Source organism: Bufo gargarizans, chromosome 10 (genome assembly GCF_014858855.1).
Source record: "Bufo gargarizans isolate SCDJY-AF-19 chromosome 10, ASM1485885v1, whole genome shotgun sequence".
Lineage (NCBI taxonomy): Eukaryota > Metazoa > Chordata > Amphibia > Anura > Bufonidae > Bufo > Bufo gargarizans.
In genome coordinates, this window is record NC_058089.1 from 46,323,972 (window position 1) to 46,351,634 (window position 27,663).

Consider the following 27,663-nt stretch of genomic DNA (forward strand, 5'->3'; position numbering starts at 1 on the left):
CCTGTAACACTCTTGTTGGCATATGTCATGCCATCTCTCAGAATGTTGCAGGGTATGTGCAGGGGTGCACCTAGCCTTCCTGAGGCAAAAACTGAAAATGGGGTCACTTGTGGGGTAGTTATACTGCCCTGGCATTTTAGGGGCCCTAATGCGTGAGAAGTAGTTTGAAATAAAAATGTGTAAAAAAAAAATGCCCTGTGAAATCTGAAAGGTGCTCTTTGGAATGTGGGCCCCTTTCTCCACCTAGGCTGCAAAAAAGTGTCACACATGTGGTATCGCCATACTCGGGAGAAGTTGGGCAATGTGTTTTGGGGTGTCTTTTTTTTACATATACCCATGCTGGGTGAGAGAAATACAAACTGGATTCCAAAAAAGTTGGGACACTATACAAATCGTGAATAAAAACTGAATGCAATGATGTGGAGGTGCCAACTTCTAATATTTTATTCAGAATAGAACATAAATCACGGAACAAAAGTTTAAACTGAGAAAATGTACCATTTTAAGGGAAAAATATGTTGAATAGGAATTTCATAGTGTCAACAAATCCCCAAAAAGTTGGGACAAGGCCATTTTTACCACTGTGTGGCATCTCCCCTTCTTCTTACAACACTCAACAGACGTCTGGGGACCGAGGAGACCAGTTTCTCAAGTTTAGAAATAGGAATGCTCTCCCATTCTTGTCTAATACAGGCCTCTAACTGTTCAATCGTCTTGGGCCTTCTTTGTTGCACCTTCCTCTTTATGATGCGCCAAATGTTCTCTATAGGTGAAAGATCTGGACTGCAGACTGGCCATTTCAGTACCCGGATCCTTCTCCTACGCAGCCATGATGTTGTGATTGATGCAGAATGTGGTCTGGCATTATCTTGTTGAAAAATGCAGGGTCTTCCCTGAAAGAGATGACGTCTGGATGGGAGCATATGTTGTTCTAGAACCTGAATATATTTTTCTGCATTGATGGTGCCTTTCCAGACATGCAAGCTGCCCATGCCACACACACTCATGCAACCCCATACCATCAGAGATGCAGGCTTCTGAACTGAGCATTGATAACAACTTGGGTTGTCCTTGTCCTCTTTGGTCCGGATGACATGGCGTCCCAGATTTCCAAAAAGAACTATGAAATCGTGACTCGTCTGACCACTGAACAGTCTTCCATTTTGCCACACTCCATTTTAAATGATCCCTGGCCCAGTGAAAACGCCTGAGCTTGTGGATCTTGCTTAGAAATGGCTTCTTCTTTGCACTGTAGAGTTTCAGCTGGCAACGGCGGATGGCACGGTGGATTGTGTTCACTGACAATGGTTTCTGGAAGTATTCCTGAGCCCATTCTGTGATTTCCTTTACAGTAGCATTCCTGTTTGTGGTGCAGTGTCGTTTAAGGGCCCGGAGATCACGGGCATCCAGTATGGTTTTACGGCCTTGACCCTTACGCACAGAGATTGTTCCAGATTCTCTGAATCTTCGCATGATGTTATGCACAGTTGATGATGATAGATGCAAAGTCTTTGCAATTTTTCGCTGGGTAACACCTTTCTGATATTGCTCCACTATCTTTCTGCGCAACATTGTGGGAATTGGTGATCCTCTATCCATCTTGGCTTCTGAGAGACACTGCCACTCTGAGAAGCTCTTTTTATACCCAATCATGTTGCCAATTGACCTAATTAGTGTTAATTGGTCTTCCAGCTCTTCGTTATGCTCAAATTTACTTTTTCCAGCCTCTTATTGCTACTTGTCCCAACTTTTTTGGGATTTGTTGACACCGTGAAAATTTGAATCAACGTATTTTTCCTTTAAAATAATACATTTACTCGGATTAAACGTTTGATCTGTCATCTACGTTCTATTACAAATAAAATATTGACATTTGCCATCTCCACATCATTGCATTCAGTTTTTATTTACAATTTAAGTAAAAAGGATAGACGGCTCTACCACTTGGGCAAATGCTAGAGGTGCAGAGACTGCTCTGTCTGACTCACCCAGTCAGGAGTATATGGTTGCAGAATTGGTAAAGATGAGCAGGCACACTCAATTTGGGTACAAGTAAATAATTTATTAGTAGGTAAATAGTAGGTAGTTGTTTTAAAATATGCTTATGGGTATGGTTTTTTCATGTGATAGTGGGGACCACCTACTTGATAGTGAGTATTTTGTATATAAAGGAATAGTAAGTATTTTGTATATAAACAAAAAGTAACAAGTAGCAGAAGCAGGTAAAAAATAAAGTAAAAAAATCAGGTAAAAATCCGGAATAAAATGCAGTCTGTAAAGGCTGCCAGACTGCCTATAAGGCCTCTTTCACACGACAGTATGTCCATTTCAGTGTTTTGCGGTCCGTTTTTCACGGATCCGTTGTTCCGTTTTTTGCTTCCGTTGTGGTTCCGTTTCCGTTCCGTTGTTCCGTTCCGTTTTTCCGTATGGCAAATACAGTATACAGTAATTTCATATAAAAAATTGGGCTGGGCATAACATTTTCAATAGATGGTTCCGCAAAAAACGGAACGGATACGGAAGACATACGGATGCATTTCCGTATGCATTCCGTTTTTTTGCGGACCCATAGACTTTAATGGAGCCACGGAACGTGATTTGCGGCCAAATATAGGACATGTTCTATCTTTAAACGGAACGGAAAAACGGAAATACGGAAACGGAATGCACACGGAGTACATTCCGTTTTTTTTGCGGAACCATTGAAATGAATGGTTCCGTATACGGACCGTATACGGACCGCAAAAAACGGCCCGCAAAACGGAAAAAAAAAACGGTCGTGTGAAAGAGGCCTAAGAGTACAAAGTTACATTTATGCCTACTACTCCATGTGAAATATATTGCAACATCACAATACCTATCCTGGATTAGGCATAAATCACTCTCTGCTCAGAATTGTTTTTATATTACATTTTTTTATATTACATTTTTTTCCTCCACAAAGGACCGTCTCATCATTAATAATACCTTCATCAATTCCATCTATCTATTTCATTGATGATTTTTCTGCTAAATAGTGGCCACTTGTATATCGAATTATTTTTATGAAAGTTTTTACAGACTGCACATATTTTTGAAAGCCTTTACAGACTGCATTTTATTCCGGATTTTTACCTGATTTTTTTACTTTATTTTTTACCTGCTTCTGCTACTTGTTACTTTTTGTTTATATACAAAATACTTACTATTCCTTTATATACAAAATACTCACTATCAAGTAGGTGGTCCCCACTATCACATGAAAAAACCATACCCTTAAGCATATTTTAAAACAACTACCTACTATTTACCTACTAATAAATTATTTACTTGTACCCAAATTGAGTGTGCCTGCTCATCTTTACCAATTCTTTATTCACAATTTGTTTAGTGTCCCAACTTTTTGGGAATCTGGTTTGTATCTCGGCAAAAGACAACTTTTCCCATTTTTTTTATTTTTTTATACAAAGTTGGCATTTGACCAAGATATTTTTCTCACCCAGCATGGGTATATGTTAAATGACACCCCAAAACACATTGACCAACTTCTCCTGAGTACGGCGATACCACATGTGTGACACTGTTTTGCAGCCTAGATGCGCAAAGGGGCCCAAATTCCTTTTAGGAGGGCATTTTTAGACATTTGGATCCCAGACTTCTTCTTATGCTTTAGGGTCCCTAAAATGCCAGGGCAGTATAAATACCCCACATGTGATCCCATTTTGGAAAGAAGACACCCCAAGGTATTCAATGAGGGGCATGGCGAGTTCATCGAAATTTTATTTTTTTGGCACAAGTTAGCGGAAATTATTATTTTTATTTTTTTCACAAAGTCTCCCTTTCCGCTAACTTGGGACAATAATTTCAATCTTTCATGGACTCAATATGCCCCTCAGCGAATACCTTGGGGTGTCTTCTTTCCAAAATGGGGTCATTTGTGGGGTGTTTGTACTGCCCTGGCATTTGAGGGTCTCCGCAATCATTACATGTATGGCCAACATTAGGAGTTTCTGCTATTCTCCTTATATTGAGCACACAGGTAATGATATATTTTTTTTTTTCCGTTCAGCCTCTGGGCTTAAAGAAAAAATTAACGGCCACAGAATTCTTCATTCGCATCAATCAATGTGGATGAAAAAATCTCTGCCAAAAAAAAAGAGGGGAAAGGCGTCTGCCACTTAGTCTGCCGCCCAACATCCATACCCACTTAGGCTACTTTCACACTAGCGTTCGGGCGGATCCGTTCTGAACGGATCCGCTCATAATAATGCAGACGGAGGCTCCGTTCAGAACGGATCCGTCTGCATTATTTTTAGCATAGAACAGCTAAGTGTGAAAATAGCCTAGTACGGATCCGTCCAGACTTTCAATGTAAAGTCAATGGGGGACGGATCCGCTTGAAGATTGAGCCACATTGTGGCATCTTCAAACGGATCCGTCCCCATTGACTTACATTGAAAGTCTGGACGGATCCGCACGGATCCGCACGCCTCCGCACGGCCAGGCGGACACCCGAACGCTGCAAGCAGCGTTCAGCTGTCCGCCTGTCCGTGCGGAGGCGAGCGGAGCGGAGGCTGAACGCCGCCAGACTGATGCAGTCTGAGCGGATCCGCCTCCATTCAGACTGCATCAGGGCTGGACGGCTGCGTTCGGGTCCGCTCGTGAGCTCCTTCAAACGGAGCTCACGAGCGGACCAGCGAACGCTAGTGTGAAAGCAGCCTTAGCTCGTATGCCCTGGCAAACCTGATTTCTCCATTCACATCAATCGATGTGGATGAATAAATCATTGCCGGGATTTTTTATTTATTTTTTTATATACAAAGTGTTTGCCAAAGCAAATGAACACCGCCGCTCCCTCAGCTCATATGCCTCGGCAAACGTATCTTTTACTGCAGAGGAGAAATCTCGTCTTGCAGCGCCGCATACACGACTTTTGTGTAATCTGACAGCAGCGCAATGCTTCTGTCAGAATGCACATCAGTGCTGCAGCTAGTCGATCGGTTGGTCCACCTGGAAGGTAAAAAAACAAAAGAAAAAAAACAGGCCGCAACGCAATAAATTTATTAACATGAACTTTATAATAACATTTGAACGGAACATATAAACTTTATTTAACTTTTTGAACAGAATGCTAACTTTTTTGCTTACCGGTGATTTTTTTTTTTTTTTTTTTTTTTTTTTTTTACCTTTTATAGGACAAACCTCTCCTTCCCCATGGGACAATGTGCAATGCGAAAATCGCCCAAAGATGTGGCGAAGCACGCTATATACTTTGTCCCAGGTGAAAGGAGAGGTTTGCAGCAGCTGTGAGTGAAAGGGCCCTAATAGCCCTGTGAGCCTGTCCTGTGTAACGCAATCCCTATACTAAGTGTACCTGTGTGTGGTACTTCCGGAAACACTCCCCAAAGCATAGGGCAGGGTGGTCAGGGCAGTAAGGACAGATATAGCGGGTGTCACACCTTATTCCACTCCTGCTACACACACAACATCTTTTTCGGGGTGACGGTTGGGTTGAGGTACCAGCAACGACATTGGGGAAATGTCGCTCGTGTAGACGGCTCACTACACTCGATGATCTCTTCCTGAAATTTGAGGAAGGATCGTGTTCTCCCAGCCTTACTGTAGAGAACAAAACTATTATACAGAGCCAATTGAATCAAATATACAGACACCTTCTTATACCAGCGTCTGGTGCGTCGGGAAACTAAATAAGGAGCCAACATCTAGTCATTGAAGTCCACCCCTCCCATGAGCGAATTATAGTCGTGGACACAGAGGGGCTTTTCAATGAAACTGGTTGCTCGTTCTATTTGTATTGTCGTGTCTGCGTGAATGGAGGAGAGCATGTAAACGTCACGCTTGTCTCTCCATTTCACCGCGAGCAGTTCTTCGTTACACAAGGCAGCCCTCTTCCCCCCCCCCCCCCCCTTCCTTGCAAGACGGGTGGTAACGAGCAGTTGGGGGAAACAGCGGGACTAGGTTGCCCTGTGCCACAGCAGCCAATCTGTTCTAGGAACAAATGCCTGAAGAGGGGCACACTTGTGTAGAAATTGTCCACATAAAGATGGTACCCCTTGCCAAATAAGGGTGACACCAAGTCCCAGACTGTCTTCCCACTGCTCCCCAGGTAGTCAGGGCAACCGACCTGCTCCAGGGTCTGATCTTTACCCTCATAGATCCAAAATTTGTGGGTATAGCCTGTGGCCCTTTCACAGAGCTTATACAATTTGAACCCATACCGGGCGCGCTTGCTTGGGATGTATTGTTTGAAGCCAAGGCGCCCAGTAAAATGTAGAAGGGACTCGTCTACGCAGATGTTTTGCTCAGGGGTATACAAATCTGAAAATTTGGTGCTGAAGTGGTCTATGAGGGGCCGAATTTTGTGGAGCCGGTCAAAAGCTGGGTGGCCTCTGGGACGAGAGGTGCTGTTGTCGCTAAAGTGCAGGAAACGCAGGATGGCCTCAAATCGTGTCCTGGACATGGCAGCAGAGAACATGGGCATGTGATGAATTGGGTTCGTGGACCAATATGACCGCAATTCATGCTTTTTGGTTAGACCCATGTTGAGGAGTAGACCCAGAAATTATTTTCATTCGGAAACCTGGACGGGTTTCCACTGGAAAGGCTGGGCATAATAGCTACACGGGTTGGCGGCTATAAATTGAGTGGCATACTGATTTGTTTCTGCCACGACTATGTCCAAGAGCTCCGCAGTCAAGAACAGCTAAAAAAATCCCAGTGCCGAACCGATCTGAGCTGTCTCAACCCAAACTCCAGACTGGGCGGTGAAAGGGGGAACTAATGGTGCGGCTGAAGTTGGGGACTGCCAATCAGGATTTGCCAGCACCTCAGGGACTCTAGGGGCTCTACGGGCCTGTCTGTGCGGTGGCTGCGACGGGGTAACTACTGCACGTGCCACCGTACCAGCTTCAACTGCCCTTCTGGTGCTCGCCACTTCACCATGTTGTACGGCAGCGCTGGTTCTAGGTCCAGGGTGGGCTGCACTGCTGGTGTATGCCTCACCACGTAATTTGACAGCGCCAGCCCCACTCTGCTGCCCTTGAAGCGGATCCTGTGCAACCTGTGGTCTAGCGACACGGGGCCGGGTACGCCTGTTGGTATCAGGGACCTCAACCTCCTTGTCCGAACTTTGGGTCAGACTGCCACTGCTTTCTACAGGTTCATATTTTGACCCGCTGGATTCGTCAGATGAGGGTTCCCATTCCTCATCCGACTGGGTCAGAAGCCTGTAGGCCTCTTCAGAAGAATACCCCTTGTTTGCCATTTGGACTACTAAATTTAGGGGTATTCCCTGAGACTACCCAAGAAAAAAAGCAAGCCTGTCTTACAAATGGGAGGCTAGCGAAGTACCGGAGGCCGCTGCGGTTGATAAAAAATATCAAAACTGATTTATTTATCGCCGCAGCGCTTGTGAAGTGATTGTGCACTGATCAAAAAAATTATAATTTTTTGGTCACTGCGGTGGGGCGTGCGTGGGTGAACGCACGTGTGGGCGACCGATCAGGCCTGATCGGGCAAACACTGTGTTTTGGGTGGAGGGCAAACTAAGGTGACACTAATACTATTATAGATCTGACTGTGATCAGTTCTGATCACTTACAGATACTATAAAAGTATCAATGCTGATTAGCTATACGCTAATCAGCGAATCAGTGACTGCGGTGGGCTGGGCGCTAACCGGCGCTAACTACCTAACCAAGGGGCCTAAACTATCCTAAAACCTAACAGTCAATACTAGTGGGAAAAAAAGTGACAGTTTACACTGATCACTTTTTTCCCTTTCACTAGGGGTGATTGACAGGGGCGATCAAGGGGTTAATTGGGGTGATGGAGGGTGATCTTGGGCTATGTGTGGTGTTTGGTGTGTACTCACTGTGATGTCTGCTCCTCTGTTGGAACCAACTGACGAAAGGACCAGCAGAGAAGCCATTTAACACCTTATATTTATAAATATAAAGTGTTAACTGGCTTCTGATTTGTTTTTTTTTGAAAATCATCCGCCCGCCAGCGACGATCATTGGCTGGCAGGCTGATGACAAAATACTCCTCTAACTTTTTCCGGCCCGCGATGCGCGGGTCGGCTGTGAGCGTCGTCTCGCAAGATGACGCATAGATGCGTGACTCTGCCTTAGACAGCCGCCTCCGGACCGCGATCCTGCGTTAGGCGGTCCGGAGGTGGTTAAAGGGGTATTTCCATCACAGACAATGGGGTCATATCGCTAGGCACCCTCCATTCATTTCTATGGGGCCGACGAAAATAGCCTAGCGCTGGCTTGACTATTTCTGTCTGCCCTATAGAAATGAACGGGAGCAGGGGCCGCGCGTGTGTGGTGCACTCCCATTCATTTCTATGGGAGCAGCGCTTGGTGGTGGTCGGGCCCTGGGAAATCCAGGGTCCTCCAGTCACAGCTCTCCCCGATCCGTTCTTGTTGTAGGTGCAGGTCCATTGTCTGTGATGGGAACACCCCTTTAACTTAACCCCTTCCCTACAGCTCATGGCCCTTGGGATGCCCCCCCCCCCTGCTGCCTGAGGCCATCCCATTGGTGGTGAACCCCTGGGTATGTGTGCCCATGTAAATTGCACATCGGTATGATACATTGACTAGCCCCCCAGAGTGTTTAGTATGTATATATGTATAGGTAGTGCTTCTCTCCCCCCTTTCTGTCTCTTTCCCGCTCTTTTGTTTTAGGGTACCTGTAAAGGTGTTCTGAGGTAACCGGATTTTTCCTGTTCTGGGTTGTTGGCTGGCTGAAGAATCCTGGGAGCTGATTGGTGCAGAGCGGTTGCTGGGGGAGAATTCCAGCGATTTGATTTGCTCTGATGTTTGCGGCGGGAATCTTGTCTCCTTTATATTGCCTCTGCTCCGGTGGTTCGTGGCCAGTCTGAAGAGAGAAGAGGAGCATCGCCCCCCCCCCCCCCCCCTTTAAAAAAAAAAAGAGGTTTTGTCGCTTTGCTGAGTTAGGCCTTTTTCACACTTGCGTTGTCCAGATCCGGCGTGTACTCCACTTGCCGGAATTACACGGAAAAACGCAAGTGTACTGAAAGCATTTGAAGACGGATCCGTCTTCAAAATGCGTTCAGTGTTGCTATGGCAGCCAGGACGCTATTAAAGTCCTGGTTGCCATAGTAGTAGTGGGAAGCGGGGGAGCGGTATACTTACCATCCGCGCGGCTCCCGGGGCGCTCCAGAATGACGTCAGAGCGCCCCATGCGCATGGATGACGTGCCATGCGATCACGTGATCCATGCGCGTGGGGCGCCCTGACGTCACTCTGGAGTGCCTCGGGAGCCGCACGGACGGTAAGTATACTGCTCCCCCGCTCCACTTTACCATTGCTGCCAGGACTTTAGCGTCCCGGCAGCCATGGTAACCACTCTAAAAAAGCTAAACGTCGTATCCGGCAATGCGCCAAAACGACGTTTAGCTTAAGGCCAGATCCGGATCTTGCGGCAAGTCTTCAGTTTTTTTGGCCGGAGCAAAAAGTGCAGCATGCTGCGGTATTTAGACTCCGGCCAAAAAAGCTCAGTTCCGGATGCATCCTGAACGGATTTCACTCCATTCAGAATGCATTAGGATAATCCTGATCAGGATTCTTCCGGCATAGAGCCCCGACGACGGAACTCTATGCCGGAAGACATTAACGCAGGTGTGAAAGAGCCCTTAGTGGGGTAGAATCGCTCAGTGTAGCTGGGTGGATGTAGTTCTAATTGATTATGCTTATGAGTTATTTAATTAATTATTTAGTGGAGAAATATTTATAATTATTAAATTATTTATGATAATTTATTCTGGTTTTAATTGAATTAAGGTAACCTATTATAAAGCATTGCGGCCTTTGTTTATCCAACCCAAATTGTGATGTCTTATTTCTTGTTAGTAAGTTCTTAGGAGGAGGGTGCGATGTGCCTCCATGTCTGTACCAGGGCTGAATCCATCACACGTATACACGTATCGGAGGCTGTGTGGCTGTGCAGAAGGCAGTACATGTCGCCTTACTGTATCGCTCCCTCTGCCTGGCACACCCACTGCATGGAGCGACACACCCAGTGCAGCGCACTACAGCCTGACGCTACAGGCCGACAGCGCGCACAGCCCTACAGGAAGTTCCCCATCTCAGTGCTGTGCCATCTTCCTCACTGCGCAGACCGGAGCCGGGAGCAGTCGTCCGATCCAGGCCCCGCACAGCCGGACATGGGAGATCCGGGCAGTACACAGCCGCACACCGACACACCGATACAAGGTACATGTTTCCGTCTTCTTCCCCTACAGCACTGCCTGACTCATTGCGTAACTAGTGTGACAGGGGGACACAGCTGCCACATGTCACCAGTATAGCTCTATAGGTGTGTGCATATAGCGGGGGTCTCTTGTAGTGATTTGGACCTCCTTTGGCCTTTAGAACCGCAGCAGTTCTTCATGGTGTCGATTCTGCAGACATATTGGCCCATGCGGACAGGACGCACTGGTCACAAATAGAGTATTGCGCTATAGACCATGTATTACAATCATTTTCATGATGGTTTTCCAGTTTGTCCATAAAAAAACATGTTGGCTGTCTGTAATTTTGGGATAAGTTGTGCAGAAAAGAGGTGGCGGTACTGACCCAGTGCGAACAGCCCATGTTTTATAGGATTAAGATTTTGGGAACGTGAAGGCCAGGAAAGCAAAAAATAAATAAATGAATAGCTGTCATCAGGGTTGCCAACTTTCCCGAATTTTGTTAAAAATAGCAGGTGTCCGTTTTTTTTTTTTTTTCTGAGGCTGGTGGTACTTGACTAGATTATTTTGGCGGTAATTATCGTTGTTAGGCCTCATGCACACGTTATTTTGGTCCGCATCAGAGACACTGTTTTTGCGGCTTGGATGCAGACCCATTGCTGTCCGCATTCGTTGCTCCGCTACGTGGTCCGCAAAAAATATATAACCTGTCCTAGTCTTGTTCGCTCTTTGCGGCCAAGAATAGGCAGTTATATTAAAGGCTGGCTGTGCTGTTCCGCAAATTGCAGAACGCACACGGACGCCATCTGTGTTTTGCAGATCCATGATTTGCAGATTGCAAAACACACAACGGCCGTGTGCATGTAGCCTTAGTGTTGAGCGAACATGTGCTTTCAAGTTCGGCGTACATTAGGGCTGCAACGATTAATCGATGTAATCGATTATAATCGATAACTAGATTCGTTGTCGACAAATCCAGTTATCGAATAATCGCAGATTCGTTGCTATGCGGGCGGGCGGGCGGGCGGTCACTGCATCTTTATTTTACCTTTTACAATGACGCTCCAGTAACAGGCAGAGCGGACGGCGGCGTAACGTCACTTACTCACGAGACGCACCTGCTCCGCCTCCTTCATTCATAAAGTGGGCGGAGCAGGTGCGTCACGTGAGTAAGTGACGTTACGCCGCCGTCCGCTCTGCCTGTTACTGGAGGGTCATTGTAAGGTAAAATAAAGATGCACTGATTAGTCCGACTAAGCAGCGGGGCCGGGGCTGTTATGGGGAGGGGGATTGGTCTATGGCACTGCTATGGGGAGGGGGGGGGTCTGTGTATGATGGCACTGCTATCATGGGGAGGGGGATCTGTGCACTGTTATGCCCATAACAGCGCCGCCCACAGATCCCCCTCTCCATAACAGCGCCGCCCACATATCCCCCTCTCCATAACAGCGCCGCCCACATATCCCCCTCGCCATAACAGCGCCGCCCACAGATCCCCCTCGCCATAACAGTGATTTGATTGATTGGCCACCAGTGATGGCCAGTTTGCAGGGTTCGCCCGCGAACACATGCGGGCTGCCATGCTAACAGGGAGCAGGCAGTTCCGAGAACAGCCCGATGAAGGCCCCTGGTGGCTGTTCTCGGAACTGCCTACTCCAGGTGACCGCATTTGATTTCGGACCGGCTTGCGGCGTAGGCAAGGGCTTACCTGTGCATCGCCGGACTGGTGAGTTAAGATGGCAGCCTGCATGTGTTCGCTGGCCATCACTGTTGGCCACAACATTCCGGTAAGCCCTTCTGTCCAAACATCCATCAGCAGGTATCGCAGGATCCTGGATGTGCCTAGAAAACATCTCTCACAGTTTCTTTTCCTCCTCTAGCTTGAACTGTTGACACCTGACAGGTTGGGTTCATTGATTTTATTTTTATTTTTTATTTTTTTGCTGCTTGTTCCAAATTCTGACCCCCCCCCCCCCCCCATCAGCATGGTGCAACAGAAATCTGGATTTATTTGGCCAGTTGATGTTTTGTGCTCCGCTTTTTTGCCCACTGGAGTCATGCCTTTCAGTTTCCCTTAGGGTACATTTACTCGACAGTAAAAAAAAAAAAATATATATATGGCCTCGTGCTAAGGGTGGGGGGGACCTGACCCTGGGGCCAGTTGTAATGGGGGTGCTAGCTGCTATGAGCATTTCCATCAATACAGGTGGAAGCATTAATTGCTAGAGCGCAGCGGAGTCGGCAGTCTTTTCACTCACTGACCACAGCTTCTCTCCCTGGGCTCCTTCTCTCCTCCAGGCCTGGCACAATGGTGACATAATGTGTGTGTGTGTGTTCCTGCTGTGCCAGCCGGGGGCAGAGAAGGAGCATGGGGAGATGAGCTGCGGTCAGTGAGTGAAAAGGCTGCCAGCTACCCAGAGCTCCAGCAATGACAGGTGTGTGTGAAGGGGCCACTGGGAGGCAATTATACTGTGTGAAGGGGCCACTGGGGGGTCATTATACTGTGTGAGAGCCCCTTGTAGAATATAATGAGCCCCAATGCCCCCCATACAGTATAATGACCAACAGTGAACCCTAGGGTTGTTTCGACACCAACATTTTGATTCGGTGTCGATACCATAAAGTATTGTGATACTCAATACCATGCAAAAAAAAATAAAACGCCAAAAAAGCTGCGTGCATTCCGCATTTTATGGAACGTCCAGCCCATAATTGTACAATCCTATCCTATTTTTTCGGGGAGTAAGGTGACTAAAATTGCGAATCGTGCAGTTTTTATTTTTTCTGTTATGGCGTTCACCGCATAGGAGTTATTTTTTAATATTTTAATAGTTTGGATTTTTTATACATGGCGATATGTAATTGTAATATGTATTTATTGTTTATATATTTTATATGTAAAAATGGGAAAGGGGGCGATTTATACTTAATAATTTGGTGTTTTTTTTTTTGTTGTTTTTTTGACTTTTTAATTTATTTAATAACTTTTGCCCTTAGGGACTAGATCTTTTAATCCCTTGTCCTATTCACCCTAGTAGATCTCTATTATGGTTAATAGGAGCTGCACAGAGCAGCAGAGAGCTTATCATCGCAGCCAGGGCTTCAGTAGCATCCTGGCTGCCATGGTAACCGGTCTGAGCCCCAGGATTACACTGCTGGGGCTCCGATCACAAGCTACCACTGCCACCAATGAAGAGGGGACCCTGGGCCACTGCCACCAATGATTATAATACTGAGGGGTGGGGTGCACTGCGCTGCACCACCAATGACTTTCATACTGGGGGGAGGCACACAGCGCCACCAATGATTTTAATACTGGGGGGGCGCACTGCACCACCAATGATAATTAACCTTTAATACAGATACAGGAGGCAGGTACCGCTGGCACCCACCTCCTGTATTTGTATTAAAGGTTTATCATCATTGGTGGCACAGGCACCTGCTATGGCGGCTGCTTGACTCTGGGGAGTACACTCAGGAGGAGGCTGCTGCCGTTCGCTGAGCTCACTAGCTCAGACGGCGCAGCAGTGTATTCCCTCCCCGTCCCGCCTCCTGCTTTAATTAATAGTGGCACATTTATTGGTGGCAGTGGTGCGGGCAGCTTCAGAGCCCGCTCACTTCATTGGGCTCACCGTGGCCTTCCTCCCTCCTTCTCAACTGTCTGCGCGTGCCATAAGAGGAGGGTCTAGTATTGAAAAACTAACATCCTGATACCGAATAGATACTGGCATAAAAGTATCGATTGCAAGTGCTTGTTTTGTACATTGGTCTGGCTATCTTTACACAGTAGGAGAGTATAAAGTTGCAGGAGCCAGCCACCAGCCGATATCCGGAGTGCGCGGGGTGTGGTGGATAGTGTTTGCTGGATTGGGTTCAGAAGAATGATGATGAATGGAGAGGAGTTAGATTAGGGGATACGGTAGATTGGACTATTAAGATGTGTTTTTAGGGAGTGCAAAAAAATGGTGTATATTGTGATTTAACCTAATTGCTTGGAGTCTGAGTCCTGTACTGTATGGGCAACTAATGCAGTGATTGGCACAGGGCGGAGGCATCAGAGTAGTGGTTAAGCAGATATATGATCCTGGCTGCTGCGTTAAAGGGGTTATCCAACCCCTATAATGACCCCCCTCCCCCAATGACTGGGCACCCGTTGGGATCAAGAGCAATGCGGGTGCCAGGGAGCGGCGTAAGTATAATCTATATGAGGTGCCTGAGCATTGGGGGGGTCAGTATAGGGGTTGGATGACCCCTTTAAGGATAGATTGGAGAGAGGAAAGTCTTGAGGGGGAGACCAATTAGTAATGATTTAAAATAATCGAGGCGGGAATAGATCATGGTCACAGTTAGAGTTTTTGTTGTTTCCACAGTAAGACAGGGATGGATTCTAGAGATGCTTTGAGGAGCGGGCAGCATGAGCGGGCATCAGATTGAAAGGAAGGGGCGAAAGAAAGATCAGTATCAAACATAGCACTGAAAACGCTGTCTAGGCGTGATTAAAGTGCCACACGCTGAGAGGAAGGTATCATATTTAGGTTGTTTAGTAGATAAAGAAAAAACATGAAGTTCAGTTTTTGAAAGATTCAGTTTCAGATAGTCACGTGTGTTCTATAGTACAGCAGAGTGATCTCCCAGCCAGGTTACAGGTTACAGTTGGGTGTCATCAGCATAGGGATGGTACTGAAAACCAAATCTGCTGGTAGTCTGTCCAATATGGGTTGTGTGGAGAGAAAAAGGAGAGAACGTAGGACTGAACCTAGACGAACCCCAACAGCAAGAGGGAGAGGAAGGGGAGTGGAACCAGCAAATCATACACTGAGGACAGAGGTGACCAAAAAATGGTAAATTGCATGTTTAAAAATAAATTGTTACTGCATTCACCGCATAGGCAATATTTTAATAATTCTGACTTTTTCGGACGTGACGATATGTAATATGTTTATATGGTCTGGAAGTAGTTAACTTTCTTTACATGATAAATGCCATTTAAGGCGCAAAATAGACTGGTCAATAAGGGATTAATACTTTTTATATGATCGTTGTATGCCCCTGCCATTCAGCTTGATGCATATACAGGTTTGTGTTTTATTAACCAACCTTTTCCCAGAAGACCACACAGAAGATGCCTGCACAGGGAGTACAATTTAGAGCAAGTACTTCATATGCTCATGGCTTGCTTACTCATGATGCTATTTACAAGCCTAATACAACTAGAGCTCACTATGCAGTTAGCAGTGTGGGTTTTACAGCAGAAAAGAACACTATACAGGTGAAACGCCATAAATCAGAATATCCTGCAAAAGTTCATTTATTTCAGTAATGCAACTTAAAAGGTGAAACTAACATATGAGAGAGACTCATTACATGGAAAGTAAGATATTTCAAGCCTTTGTTATAATTTGGATGATTAGAGCTTATGAAACCCCAAAGTCACAATCTCAGAACATTAGAATTTTGTGAAAAGGTTTAATGTTCTAGGCTCAAAGTGTCCGATAACTCATACCGATATTCTGTGCATTTTCATTTTCTATTATTAAAGGGCTTCTGTCACCCCACTAAAGTGATTTTTTTTTTTTGGGCTAGTGAAATTAGTTATATTGCGATATATGACAATATAATTGTGTTACTTACTTTGATCCAGCAGTTTCTGCAAAAAACGAAGTTTTATAATATGTAAATTCAGTCTCTACCAGCAAGTAGGGCGGCTACTTGCTGGTAGCTGCTGCAGAAATCCGCCCCCTCGTTGTGTTGATTGACAGGGCCAGCCGGGATCTCCTCCTCCGGCCAGCCCTGTCGGCATTTCAAAAATCGCGCGACTGTGTTGATTCGGCGCAGGCGCTCTGAGATGAGGAGGCTCTCCCTCAGTGCGCCGATGACGTCTTCTATTTCGGTGATGTCATCGGCGCAGGCGCACGGAGGGAGTTCTGAGGAGACGAGCCTCCTCATCTCAGAGCGCCTGCGCCGAATCAACACAGGCGCGCGATTTTTGAAATGCCGACAGGGCTGGCCGGAGGAGGAGATCCCGGCTGGCCCTGTCAATCAACACGACGAGGGGGCGGATTTCTGCAGCAGCTACCAGCAAGTAGCCGCCCTACTTGCTGGTAGAGACCGAATTTACATATTATAAAACTTAGTTTTTTGCAGAAACTGCTGGATCAAAGTAAGTAACACAATTATATTGTCATATATCGCAATATAACTAATTTCACTAGCCCAAAAAAAATAAATCACTTTAGTGGGGTGACAGAAGCCCTTTAAGTGCAAAGTGAAATATATATATATATATATATATATATATATATATATATATATATATATATATATATATATATTATACACTGCTCAAAAAAAATAAAGGAAACCCTTAAACAACACAATGTAACTCCAAGTCAATCACACTTCTGTGAAATCAAACTGTCCACTTAGGAAGCAACACTGAGTGACAATCAATTTCACATGCTGTTGTGCAAATGGGATAGACAACAGGTGGAAATTATAGTCAATTAGCAAGACACCCCCAATAAAGGAGTGGTTCTGCAGGTGGTGACCACAGACCACTTCTCAGTTCCGATGCTTCCTGGCTGATGTTTTGGTCACTTTTGAATGCTGGCGGTGCTTTCACTCTAGTGGTAGCATGAGACGGAGTCTAGAACCCACACAAGTGGCTCAGGTAGTGCAGCTTATCCAGGATGGCACATCAATGCGAGCTGTGGCAAGAAGGTTTGCTGTGTCTGTCAGCGTAGTGTCCAGAGCATGGAGGCGCTACCAGGAGACAGGCCAGTACAGCAGGAGACGTGGAGAAGGCCGTAGGAGGGCAACAACCCAGCATCAGGACCGCTACCTCCGCCTTTATGCAAGGAGGAACAGGAGGAGCACTGCCAGAGCCCTGCAAAATTACCTCCAGCAGGCCACAAATGTGCATGTGTCTGCTCAAACGGTCAGAAACAGACTCCATGAGGGTGATATGAGGGCCCGACGTCCACAGGTGGGGGTTGGGCTTACAGCCCAACACTGTGCAGGACGTTTGGCATTTGCCAGAGAACACCAAGACTGGCAAATTCGCCACTGGCGCCCTGTTCTCTTCACAGATGAAAGCAGGTTCACACTGAGCACATGACAGAGTCTGGAGACGCCATGGAGAGCGTTCTGCTGCCTGCAACATCCTACAGCATGACCGGTTTGGCATTGGGTCAGTAATGGTGTGGGGTGGCATTTCTTTGGAGGGCCACACAGACCTCCATGTGCTCGCCAGAGGTAACCTGACTGCCATTAGGTACCGAGATGAGATCCTCAGACCCCTTGTGAGACCATATGCTGGTGCGGTTGGCCCTGAGTTCCTAATGCAAGACAATGCTAGACCTCATGTGGCTGGAGTGTGACTCCAAATTCAGACCTCCATGGGTTAAAAAATTTAATTTCCATTTTTTTTATTTTTTTGTGTGATTTTTGTTGTCTGCACATTCAACTATGTAAAGAACATAGTATTTCAGAAGAATATTTTATTAATTCATATCTAGGAAGTAAGGGCCTTAATTTGGGTCGAGGATCGTCCAGTGTCTTAACGGACAGCCAATTGGATCCTCCGGCTCAGTGCTGATGACATTTTTTTTTTTTTTTTTGGTCTTCCACTTGACTTTTTTGTTCCATAACCCTCAGGATCATTTAAGAAATTCCAAATGACTGTCTTACTGCGTCCCACCTCGGCAGCGATGGCGCACTGTGAGAGACCCTGCTTATGCAGTTCAACAAACCGACCACGTTCAAAAAGGGAGTTTTTTTGCCTTTGCCATCACTACGTGTGACTACCTGACAGAAAATGACAATGAATCCACATCTTTGCACAGATTTGGCGTTATACAGGCATGTGGTCCTAAAATTTGGATCAGCTGAAAAACAGCCTGTTTCAGTTTAATCGTTATTTTCAATGAACTGAAGTGATCAAAGTATATCATGTACATGTGATGATACAACAATGTGGTAAAAATTGGCAGTGTTACATAATTCATAAATATATAGATGATATGTGCTTGTAACAAAGTATATCACCCAATTAAAAACATCAATAAAAACATAATCAGGGGGCAGAGATCAAAGAAGAAATGACCATATAGTCATACCCAACAGGTGGATCCGCTGTGTACAATGGCGCCATACTCGGCGTGTAATAGGTCACAATGCGCATGCCCCAGGCTACTTCACCGCTGCGCGGAAGCAGGAAGGGACGCGCAGTAAAAAACACTGCATGCACACCTCATACCCGCTCCACACACCACCATCTTAAGTGTGGTTTCTATCGAATAAGAGTGCGCACAAGCATAATGGAATAACTCCGCCATATTGGAATCTGGCGGACTGCCCAGAAAGGAACTCGTAGAGGAGAGGTCACGCCTCTTCAGAGGGGTAAAACCTCCCCAGAGAAGGCATCCCAGACTAACTTGTACAGCACGTTGGTGCCATACATATTAAGTGAGTATGCCGAATGGTATCCGTATATCGCTCGCAGCTACATCAGGGAATCTCCTGCTAGACAGAACAAATATATATGCAATACAATCTACTATAACCACACATGGAATATAAGCTTAGTGACCAATAGAAATAAAAATAAATAGTATTTCTATAAATCCAGCTGCTTAGTATGTTTGTTCTCATCTCCCAGATCTTCCGCTTCATAATCTGTTTCCACCTCTCCTGGGTAGGGGAACATGATCAATGATCCAACATTGTGTATAGTACAGCTATCCTCTTTACGAGGATTCCTTGTCAAAGTAGTTCTCCTTTCCATTTTGCAAACCTCATTTAACTGCGATTGCAGTAGACCACTTGGATAACCTCTTTATAAAAATGTATCCGTCATGATATCAAGAGTACCATCCAGAACCATAGGGTCAGAAACAATACGTTTGGCCCAAAGGTACTGCAAAAACGGAAGATGTTTGACCATCTTCCTAGGATGATTGCTATCATAGCGTAAGATAGTATTTTTATCTGTTGGTTTAGTATACAAAGAGGTATCAAGCACTTTAATGTCAAGGAATTGAATCTCTGAATCAGAGTAAACCAAGGTAAATTGTAAATCCGTGTTCACATTATTCAACACGCTCTGAAAATCGATCAACTGTGTCAGACTGCCTATCGATATGAGGACGATGTCGTCTATGTATCGCCACCACCGCAGAACATATTTGAAGTGGTGGGACACATAGACGACATCCTCCTCAAAGCATCTCCTAAAAATGTTGGTGTAGGTGGGCGCCTTGTTCGAGCCCATTTCCACGCTCGGAAACGGAAAGTAATTCTGTCTCAGGATGATATTGATCAAGTCATTAATGAAATCACAGGCTGGTACCGATAAGGAAGACATTTCCAACATCTTTTTAATAGCAAAAATGCCCAAATCGTGATCAATGGAAGTATATAAGGATACAACATCAAAGGACGCCAAAATGACTGTGCCTGTATCACCCAACTCCACTGCCTCCAATTTGCATAGAAAAATCTGTTGTGTCCTGAATATGCCCATGGCAAAAATACGTAAGACTTTATCCAGAAAAATAGCAATGTTGGAGAAAATGGAATTGGAACCAGACACAATAGGGTGTCCTGGAGGATCAATTAGTGACTTATGGACCTTAGGTAATACATAGATCACTGGGGTGACAGGGTGGATCACTGTGAGGAAATCATTGTCGATAGTACCAGCTGCAACAACTTCGGTCAAACAATGTTTGATCAGTCATGCAATATGAAATTTAGGATCGGCCTCAATGGCACTGTATACTTCTGTATTATTGAGCTGGCGCATAACTTCGGCATTGTACCTGTGAGTGTCCAAAATCACAATGGCCCCACCTTTGTCGGCGGGTTTCACTGTGACAGACAAATTGTCCCTCAATTGTTGCAAAGCCTCAACCTCTAATCTGGTGAGCTTTGGATGTTTAAATACACTAGGTGAACATGTGGATTTAGAGGAAGCAATATCCTGTTTCACCGCTAACAAATACTTCAACAGCAGGTTAATAATGACAGGTGAAAAATAACTTTTGGTAGACAGATTGAGACTCCTCAGAGTAGGTTCACTAGTCTGTGGGGTCTGAATCTGTGACCTATTATGAAACCAAACTGTTAGCTTAATGGAACGAAAAAAGGCAGACAAATCACAGTTAAGATTAGGCCAGTTAATTGGAGAACAAGGACAGAGACGATCCTTTTGATAAGACACTCACTTGTGCATGGGTCAGTATCTGGGAAGATAGGTTAAACACAGTATTTTTTTCTTGGCTGTCTGAGATCTGTTCTGTGACCGCGTTATGTTGTTGCGTAATTTTCCGGAATCTGTGGTGCCCACAGCCCCCACATCTGGTGCGTCGTCGTCTTGGTGTTGTGCACTGAACTTGTCCCCTAAAAAATAAGAAGGTTGCGCCATCGCAGGTGTCTGTATGTTGTTCTTTTTCTTTCTAATGTCCTTCTGGATCACATTATCAGACTGCCAAACATAGATAGTTCCCTTCTTATCGTCCTCAACGTCTCTATTCCATTTAGAGCGTTTCCCCTCCTCCTGTTTCCAATTTAAATCTAGTCAATTGGAGGGCAAAATGCTCTATGAAACGGCCATGCTCCTCTGCTGACAAATAAAAAAAAAAAAAAAAAAAATATATATATATATATATATATATATACACACACACAGTGTGTGTGTGTGTGTGTATATATATATTAGGGGTGCACCGAAATGAAAATTCTGGTCCGAAACCGAAAATTCAGGATGCCCTTGACCGAAAACCGAAACTGCCTTTTTGCCCAAATACTTTTAAAATACTTTTTTTTAAATGATATTTATAACAGTGCCATCCACAGACCCCCCCCACCCCATAACAGTGCCATCCACAGACCCCCCCCCCACCCCATAACAGTGCCATCCACAGACCCCCCACCTCATAACAGTGCCATCCACAGACCCCCACCCACCCCCCCATTGCCGCTCCAGTACAGACTAGTTATAAAATGTGTGCAATTAATAAGGATTCTATTCATGAGGCCCCCTCTGCAGTAGAACATTCAATATAGCCACATCCTACTCACAGGGCTGTTATCTTAATGCTGGCCGGCCGGGCAGACGAGCGGCAGCGTCACGACTGACGTCATGTGCCCGGCCTACTTTCTGAATGAAGGAGGCGGCGCAGGCATGTGACGTCAGTCGTGACGCTGCCACTCGTCTGCCCGGCCGGCCAGCATTAAGATAACAGCCCTGTGAGTAGGATGTGGCTATATTGAATGTTCTACTGCAGAGGGGGCCTCATGAATAGAATCCTTATTAATTGTACAACATTTCATAACTACTGGAGCACTGGGGGCCGGAGCACAGTGAACGCACCGGCCCCCAGCTCCTCCTCCCAGTCCCTCCCCGCTATTTTCTGCCGATATGTACCAATATCGGCCGAAATGGATTAGGCCCATTTTCGGCCGATATTTTCGGCTGCCGGAATTTCGGTGCACCCCAATCATCATGTACCATAAAATAGTACCAACAAAACTGCCACCTTATCCCGTAGTTTCCAAAATGGGGTAATTTTTTTGGGAGTTTCTACTCTAGGGGTGCATCACAGGGGCTTCAAATGTGACATGGCAGCTTAAAATTATCCCAGTGAAATCTGCCTTCCAAAAACCATATGGCATTCCTTTACTACTGTGCCCTGCGGTTTGCCGTACAGCAGTTTACGACCACATATGGGGTGTTTCTGTAGACTACAGAATCAGGGCAATAAATATAGTTTTTTTTTTTTTTTTTATGGCTGTTAACCCTTGCTTTGTTACTGAAAAAAATAATTAAAATTGAAAATCTGCCAAAAAAGTGAAATTCTGAAATGTGATCTCCATTTTCCTTTAATTCTTGTGGAGCACCTAAAGGGTTAACAAAGTTTATAACATCATTTTTGAATACCTTGAGGGGTGTAGTTTCTAAAATTGGGCATTTATGGGTGGTTTCTATTATGTAAGCCTCACAAGGTGACTTCAGACCTGAACTGGTCCTTAAAATGTGGGTTTTGGAAATTTTCTGAAAAATTTCAAGATTTGCTTCTAAACTTCTAAGGCCCCTTTCACACAAGCTAGTTTTCCGCGCAAGTGCAATGCGTGACGTGAAGGCATTGCACCCGCACTGAATCCTGAACTATTCATTTAAATGGGTCTGTGTACATGAGCGTTGTTTTTCACGCATCACTTCTGCGTTGCGTGAAAATCACAACATGTTCTATATTGTTTTTTTTTTCACCCAAAGAAGTCAATGGGGCTGCGTGAAAAACACATCTCATTCGCAAGCAAGTGTGATGCGATGCGTTTTTCACTGATAGTTGCTAAAAGATGTTTGTAAACCTTCAGTTTTTTTATCACGCACGTGAAAAATGCATCAAAACGCATTGCACCTGCACGGAAAAACATAACACAATAGTAGACAAAACTGACTGAACTTGCTTGCAAAATGGTGCGAGTTTCACTGAATGCACTATGAACGCATCCAGACCTAATCCATATACAGTACAGACCAAAAGTTTGGACACATCTTCTCATTCAAAGAGTTTTCTTTATTTTCATGACTATGAAAATTGTAGATTCACACTGAAGGCATCAAAACTATGAATTAACACGTGGAATTATATACATAACAAAAAAGTGTGAAACAACAGAAAATATGTCATATTCTAGGTTCTTCAAAGTAGCCACCTTTTGCTTTGATTACTACTTTGCACACTCTTGGCATTCTCTTTATGAGCTTCAAGAGGTGGTCACCTGAAATGGTTTTCACTTCACAGGTGTGCCCTGTCAGGTTTAATAAGTGGGATTTATTGCCTTATAAATGGGGTTGGGACCATCAGTTGCGTTGTGGAGAAGTCAGGTGGATACACAGCTGATAGTCCTACTGAATAGACTGTTAGAATTTGTATTATGGCAAGAAAAAAGCAGCTAAGTAAAGAAAAACGAGTGGCCATCATTACTTTAAGAAATGAAGGTCAGTCAGTCCGAAAAATTGGGAAAACTTTGAAAGTGTCCCCAAGTGCAGTCACAAAAACCATCAAGCGCTACAAAGAAACTGGCTCACATGCGGACCGCCCCAGGAAAGGAAGACCAAGAGTCACCTCTGCTGCTGAGGATAAGTTCATCCGAGTCGCCAGCCTCAGAAATCGCAGGTTAACAGCAGCTCAGATTAGAGACCAGGTCAATGCCACACAGAGTTCTAGCAGCAGACACATCTCTAGAACGACTGTTAAGAGGAGACTGTGTGAATCAGGCCTTCATGGTAGAATATCTGCTAGGAAACCACTGCTAAGGACAGGCAACAAGCAGAAGAGACTTGTTTGGACTAAAGAACACAAGGAATGGACATTAGACCAGTGGAAATCTGTGCTTTGGTCTGATGAGTCCAAATTTGAGATCTTTAGTTCCAACCACCGTGTCTTTGTGCGATGCAGAAAAAGGTGAACGGATGGACTCTACATGCCTGGTTCCCACAGTGACCCATGGAGGATCAGGTGTGATGGTGTGGGGGTGCTTTGCTGGTGACACTGTTGGGGATTTATTCAAAATTGAAGGCATACTGAACCAGCATGGCTACCACAGCATCTTGCAGTGGCATGCTATTCCATCCGGTTTGCGTTTAGTTGGACCATCATTTATTTTTCAACAGGACAATGACCCCAAACACACCTCCAGGCTGTGTAAGGGCTATTTGACCATGAAGGAGAGTGATGGGGTGCTGCGCCAGATGACCTGGCCTCCACAATCACTGAACCTGAACCCAATCGAGATGGTTTGGGGTGAGCTGGGCCGCAGAGTGAAGGCAAAAGGGCCAACAAGTGCTAAGCATCTCTGGGAACTCCTTCAAGGACTGTTGGAAGACCATTTCAGGTGACTACCTCTTGAAGCTCATCAAGAGAATGTCAAGAGTGTGCAAAGCAGTAATCAAAGCAAAAGGTGGCTACTTTGAAGAACCTAGAATACAGGGCTGTGGAGTCGGAGTCTGAGGCAATTTTGGGTACTTGGAGTCAGAGTCGGCAAAAAATACTCCGACTCCTACTAGATTTAAATTGGAATAAAAAAATAAAAAAACAAGTTTAAATGTCCCAATTCACAAAAAGTTATAATTAATTACCGTATTTTTCGCCCTATAAGACGCACCTAGGTTTTTGAGGAGGGAAATAAGAAAAAAATTATTTTGAACCAAAAGGTGTGCTTTTGGTGGGGTTTGAACTAATGGTGGTCTGTGGGTGGCACTGTTATGGGGGCATCTGTGGGTGGCAATGTTATGGGGGATCATTGTGGGGGCATCTGTGGATGACACATATATAGCATCTTATCTTATGTGTCATCCACAGATCCCCCCCCATAACAGTGTCCCTGTGTAGTGAATGAGGGCCGGCATCTGTTTCTGTAATGGCAGCGAGGCCCGGTGCCTGCTTCATTCATAAAGTGGGCGGAGCAGGCGCGTGACGTAGTGAGCTACGCTACGAGCGCCCACCCGGCCTCCTGACTACCAAGAAGTTTTTAAGATGATTGGAATACTTTAACAATACCCACAAGTTAGATATGATTACTGTATACTACAGTGAGCGGGGCCCGGTGTAGTAGAATACAGTGACTGCACCGGGCCCTGCTGCCATTACAGAAACAGATGCCGGCCCCCAGCCCCTCCTCCCTCTCAGCCTATTCACCCGACGGTCGTAGCATTTGCCCCATAAGACGCACTGCTATTTTCCCCCCACTTTTGCAAAAATTACTGTACTTCTCTACTGTAAGAATAAAGGCCAATGCATGCAGTGCGTCACGTTACCGCAAAACGAACACGTTAAGTGACCATGAAGAAGCATGCTTTTCATATGCTTCACTATATGGCACGCAACGCACAGCTAAGGACCGGCAATACTTATACTTTCCATTGTGTTGTGTTCCGCTGTTACAGGGAACGCAACGCCCATGGTTAACCTAGCCTCTCACTGATAACTGATTAAGTAAATATGTTTCTTGCAGGACCAGACACTTGTATAAGTGACGGGAATGGGTGGTCAATAGCTCAAGACTGACGCTGTAAACCATTTGAAAAATTGCTGTCATTCAGCTAAGGCTATAAAAACTTGTAAACTCAGATTGTTAGCTTAAACTTTAAACATGACTATGGGATTCTACTAGGGAAATCATGTTTTACAATAAATGCCCCGTCCTGGATCCCCCCACTGCCCAATCATCAGCAGAAGATCAGCACACAATGGAGAAGGCAGCAGCTTCCTGGCCAGTAGTTCTGTGGTAATGACATTCGCATATTAAATACAAAGGAGTCGGAGTCGGAAGTACCAAAAACTGAGGTCGTCGGACCATTTATCTACCGACTCCACAGCCCTGCTAGAATATGACATATTTTCAGTTGTTTCACACTTTTTTGTTATGTATATAATTCCACATGTGTTTAATTCATAGTTTTGATGCCTTCAGTGTGAATCTACAATTTTCATAGTCATGAATGAGAATGAGAAGGTGTGTCCAAACTTTTGGTCTGTACTGTAGTTCGTGTGAAAGAGGCATAAGCCTTCGTTCTAATGTCCCCAAAAAATAAAATTGCATTAACAAAATGATCCAAACATGAAGTAGACATATGGGGAATGTAAAGTAATAACTATTTTTGGAGGTATTACTATTATAAAAGTAGAGAAATAGAAATTTGCTAATTTTTCAAAATTTTTGGTCAATTTGGTATTAAAGAAAAAAAAAAAAAAAAGAAATATTTTGACTCCATTTTACCACTATCATGAAGTACAATATGTAATGAGAAAACAATCTCAGAATGGCCTGGATAAGTAAGAGCATTTTAAAGTTATTACCACATAAGATGACACATGTCGGATTTGCTGAAAATCATCTGGGTAGGAAGGTGAAAAATGTCTTGGTCCTGAAAGGGTTAAAGGGACCGTCCAGATCTATTGATGACATATTCTCAGGATAGGTCATCAGTATCTGATCGGTTGGGGCCTGACAACCGGCATCCCCGCCAATCAGCTGGATGAAGAGGAGGCAGTGCTCCATGCGAGTGCTGCTTCCTCGTCATTACATTGCTTGTCGTCTCGCAAGTGCAGTGTAATAAAAGTGCTCACTCCATTCAGGTATACTACGCCTCTGCTCCATAGGAGCCGACACATAGTGTAATGACCTGGAAGCACTGCCTCCTTTTCATATAGCTGATCGCCGGGGGGCCGCATGTCGGACCCCTGCCGATCAGATATTGATGACCTATCTTGATGATAGGTCGTGAATATATATGGAAGGACAGCCCCTTTCAGCCCCTTCAGGACCAGGCCATTTTCCAATTTTTACTTTTGGCCTTCCCTGAGCCATAACTTTTATAATTTTCCATTCAAATAGCTGTATGAGGGCTTGTTTTTTTTTTGCGGGACAAAAAGTATTTTTTATTGGCACCATCTACTTTTGAATTTGATGTGGTGTAAAGCTGTAAAATCCAGATGGGGTGTAATGTAAAAAATTAATAAATCTGCCACCGTGTAATTACAGTGATACCACATTTGCAAGTTTTTTCTTTTAATACTGAAAAAGATAATTTCCAAAAAATATATTTTCTTTGCATCTCCATATTCTGATCCCCATTTCTGTTTTAGAATTCTGTCTATGTTGATAACGAGGGCTCATTAATTGCGTTGTGATCTGTAGTTTTAGGCCTCATGCACACGACCGTAGTTATGGTCTGCATCCGAGCCGCAGTTTTTGCGGCTCAGATGCAGACCCATTCACTTCAATTGGGCCGCAAAAGATGCAGACAGCACTCCGTGTGCTGTCTGCATCTGTTGCTCCGTTCCAAGGCCCCGCAAAAAAATATCGTTTTGCGGACAAGAATAGGCATGTCTACAATGGGCCGCCTGTTCCGCTCCGCAAATTGCGGAAGGCACACGGACGGCTTCAGTTTTTTGCGGATTCGCAGTTTGCAGACTGCAAAAGAACGGCACGGTCGTGTGCATGATGCCTTATTATTTATACCACTTTGGAGTGTGTAGGTGAGATGGGTTTTTTTTGATCACTTTTTATTCTTTAATTTTTTATGAAGCAATGAAAAAAAGACAAATTGGACATTTAGATTTTTATTTTATTTTTTCAGTTATACCGTCTACCCTATGGGATACATATTTTAATAGTGTAGCTTTTTTTTTTTTTTTAAAGTGGCGGTGACAAAAATAATTCATATTTTCACTTTATATTTATTTTTATCTTTATTTTGGAGAAAGAGGGATATTTTTAATATTTTAAATATCCCTCCTTATTTAAAAGCCCTCCTAAGGGATCTGAAAATGCAATCTTTAGATTGCTTCTCCTATAGACTGCTGTGATTTAGCATTTGCAGTCTAAGGCTGGTTTCACACGGGCGTTGCGGATTGGGGCCGGATGCGTTCAGG

The 27,663-nt window shown here is 44.8% G+C and overlaps 1 protein-coding gene across 1 annotated transcript in view; it reads left to right on the forward strand.

Moving 5' to 3' along the window:
- Positions 1–10,044: 10,044 nt before the first annotated feature.
- The window catches only part of LOC122920155 (ribosomal protein S6 kinase alpha-5-like), a 133,041-nt gene continuing 115,422 nt past the window's right edge, over positions 10,045–27,663 (forward strand). The window contains exon 1 of the mRNA XM_044269379.1: positions 10,045–10,241. Within this exon, the coding sequence (XP_044125314.1) occupies positions 10,193–10,241 (49 nt within the window). The 5' untranslated portion in view covers positions 10,045–10,192. The remainder of the gene's footprint in view (positions 10,242–27,663) is intronic.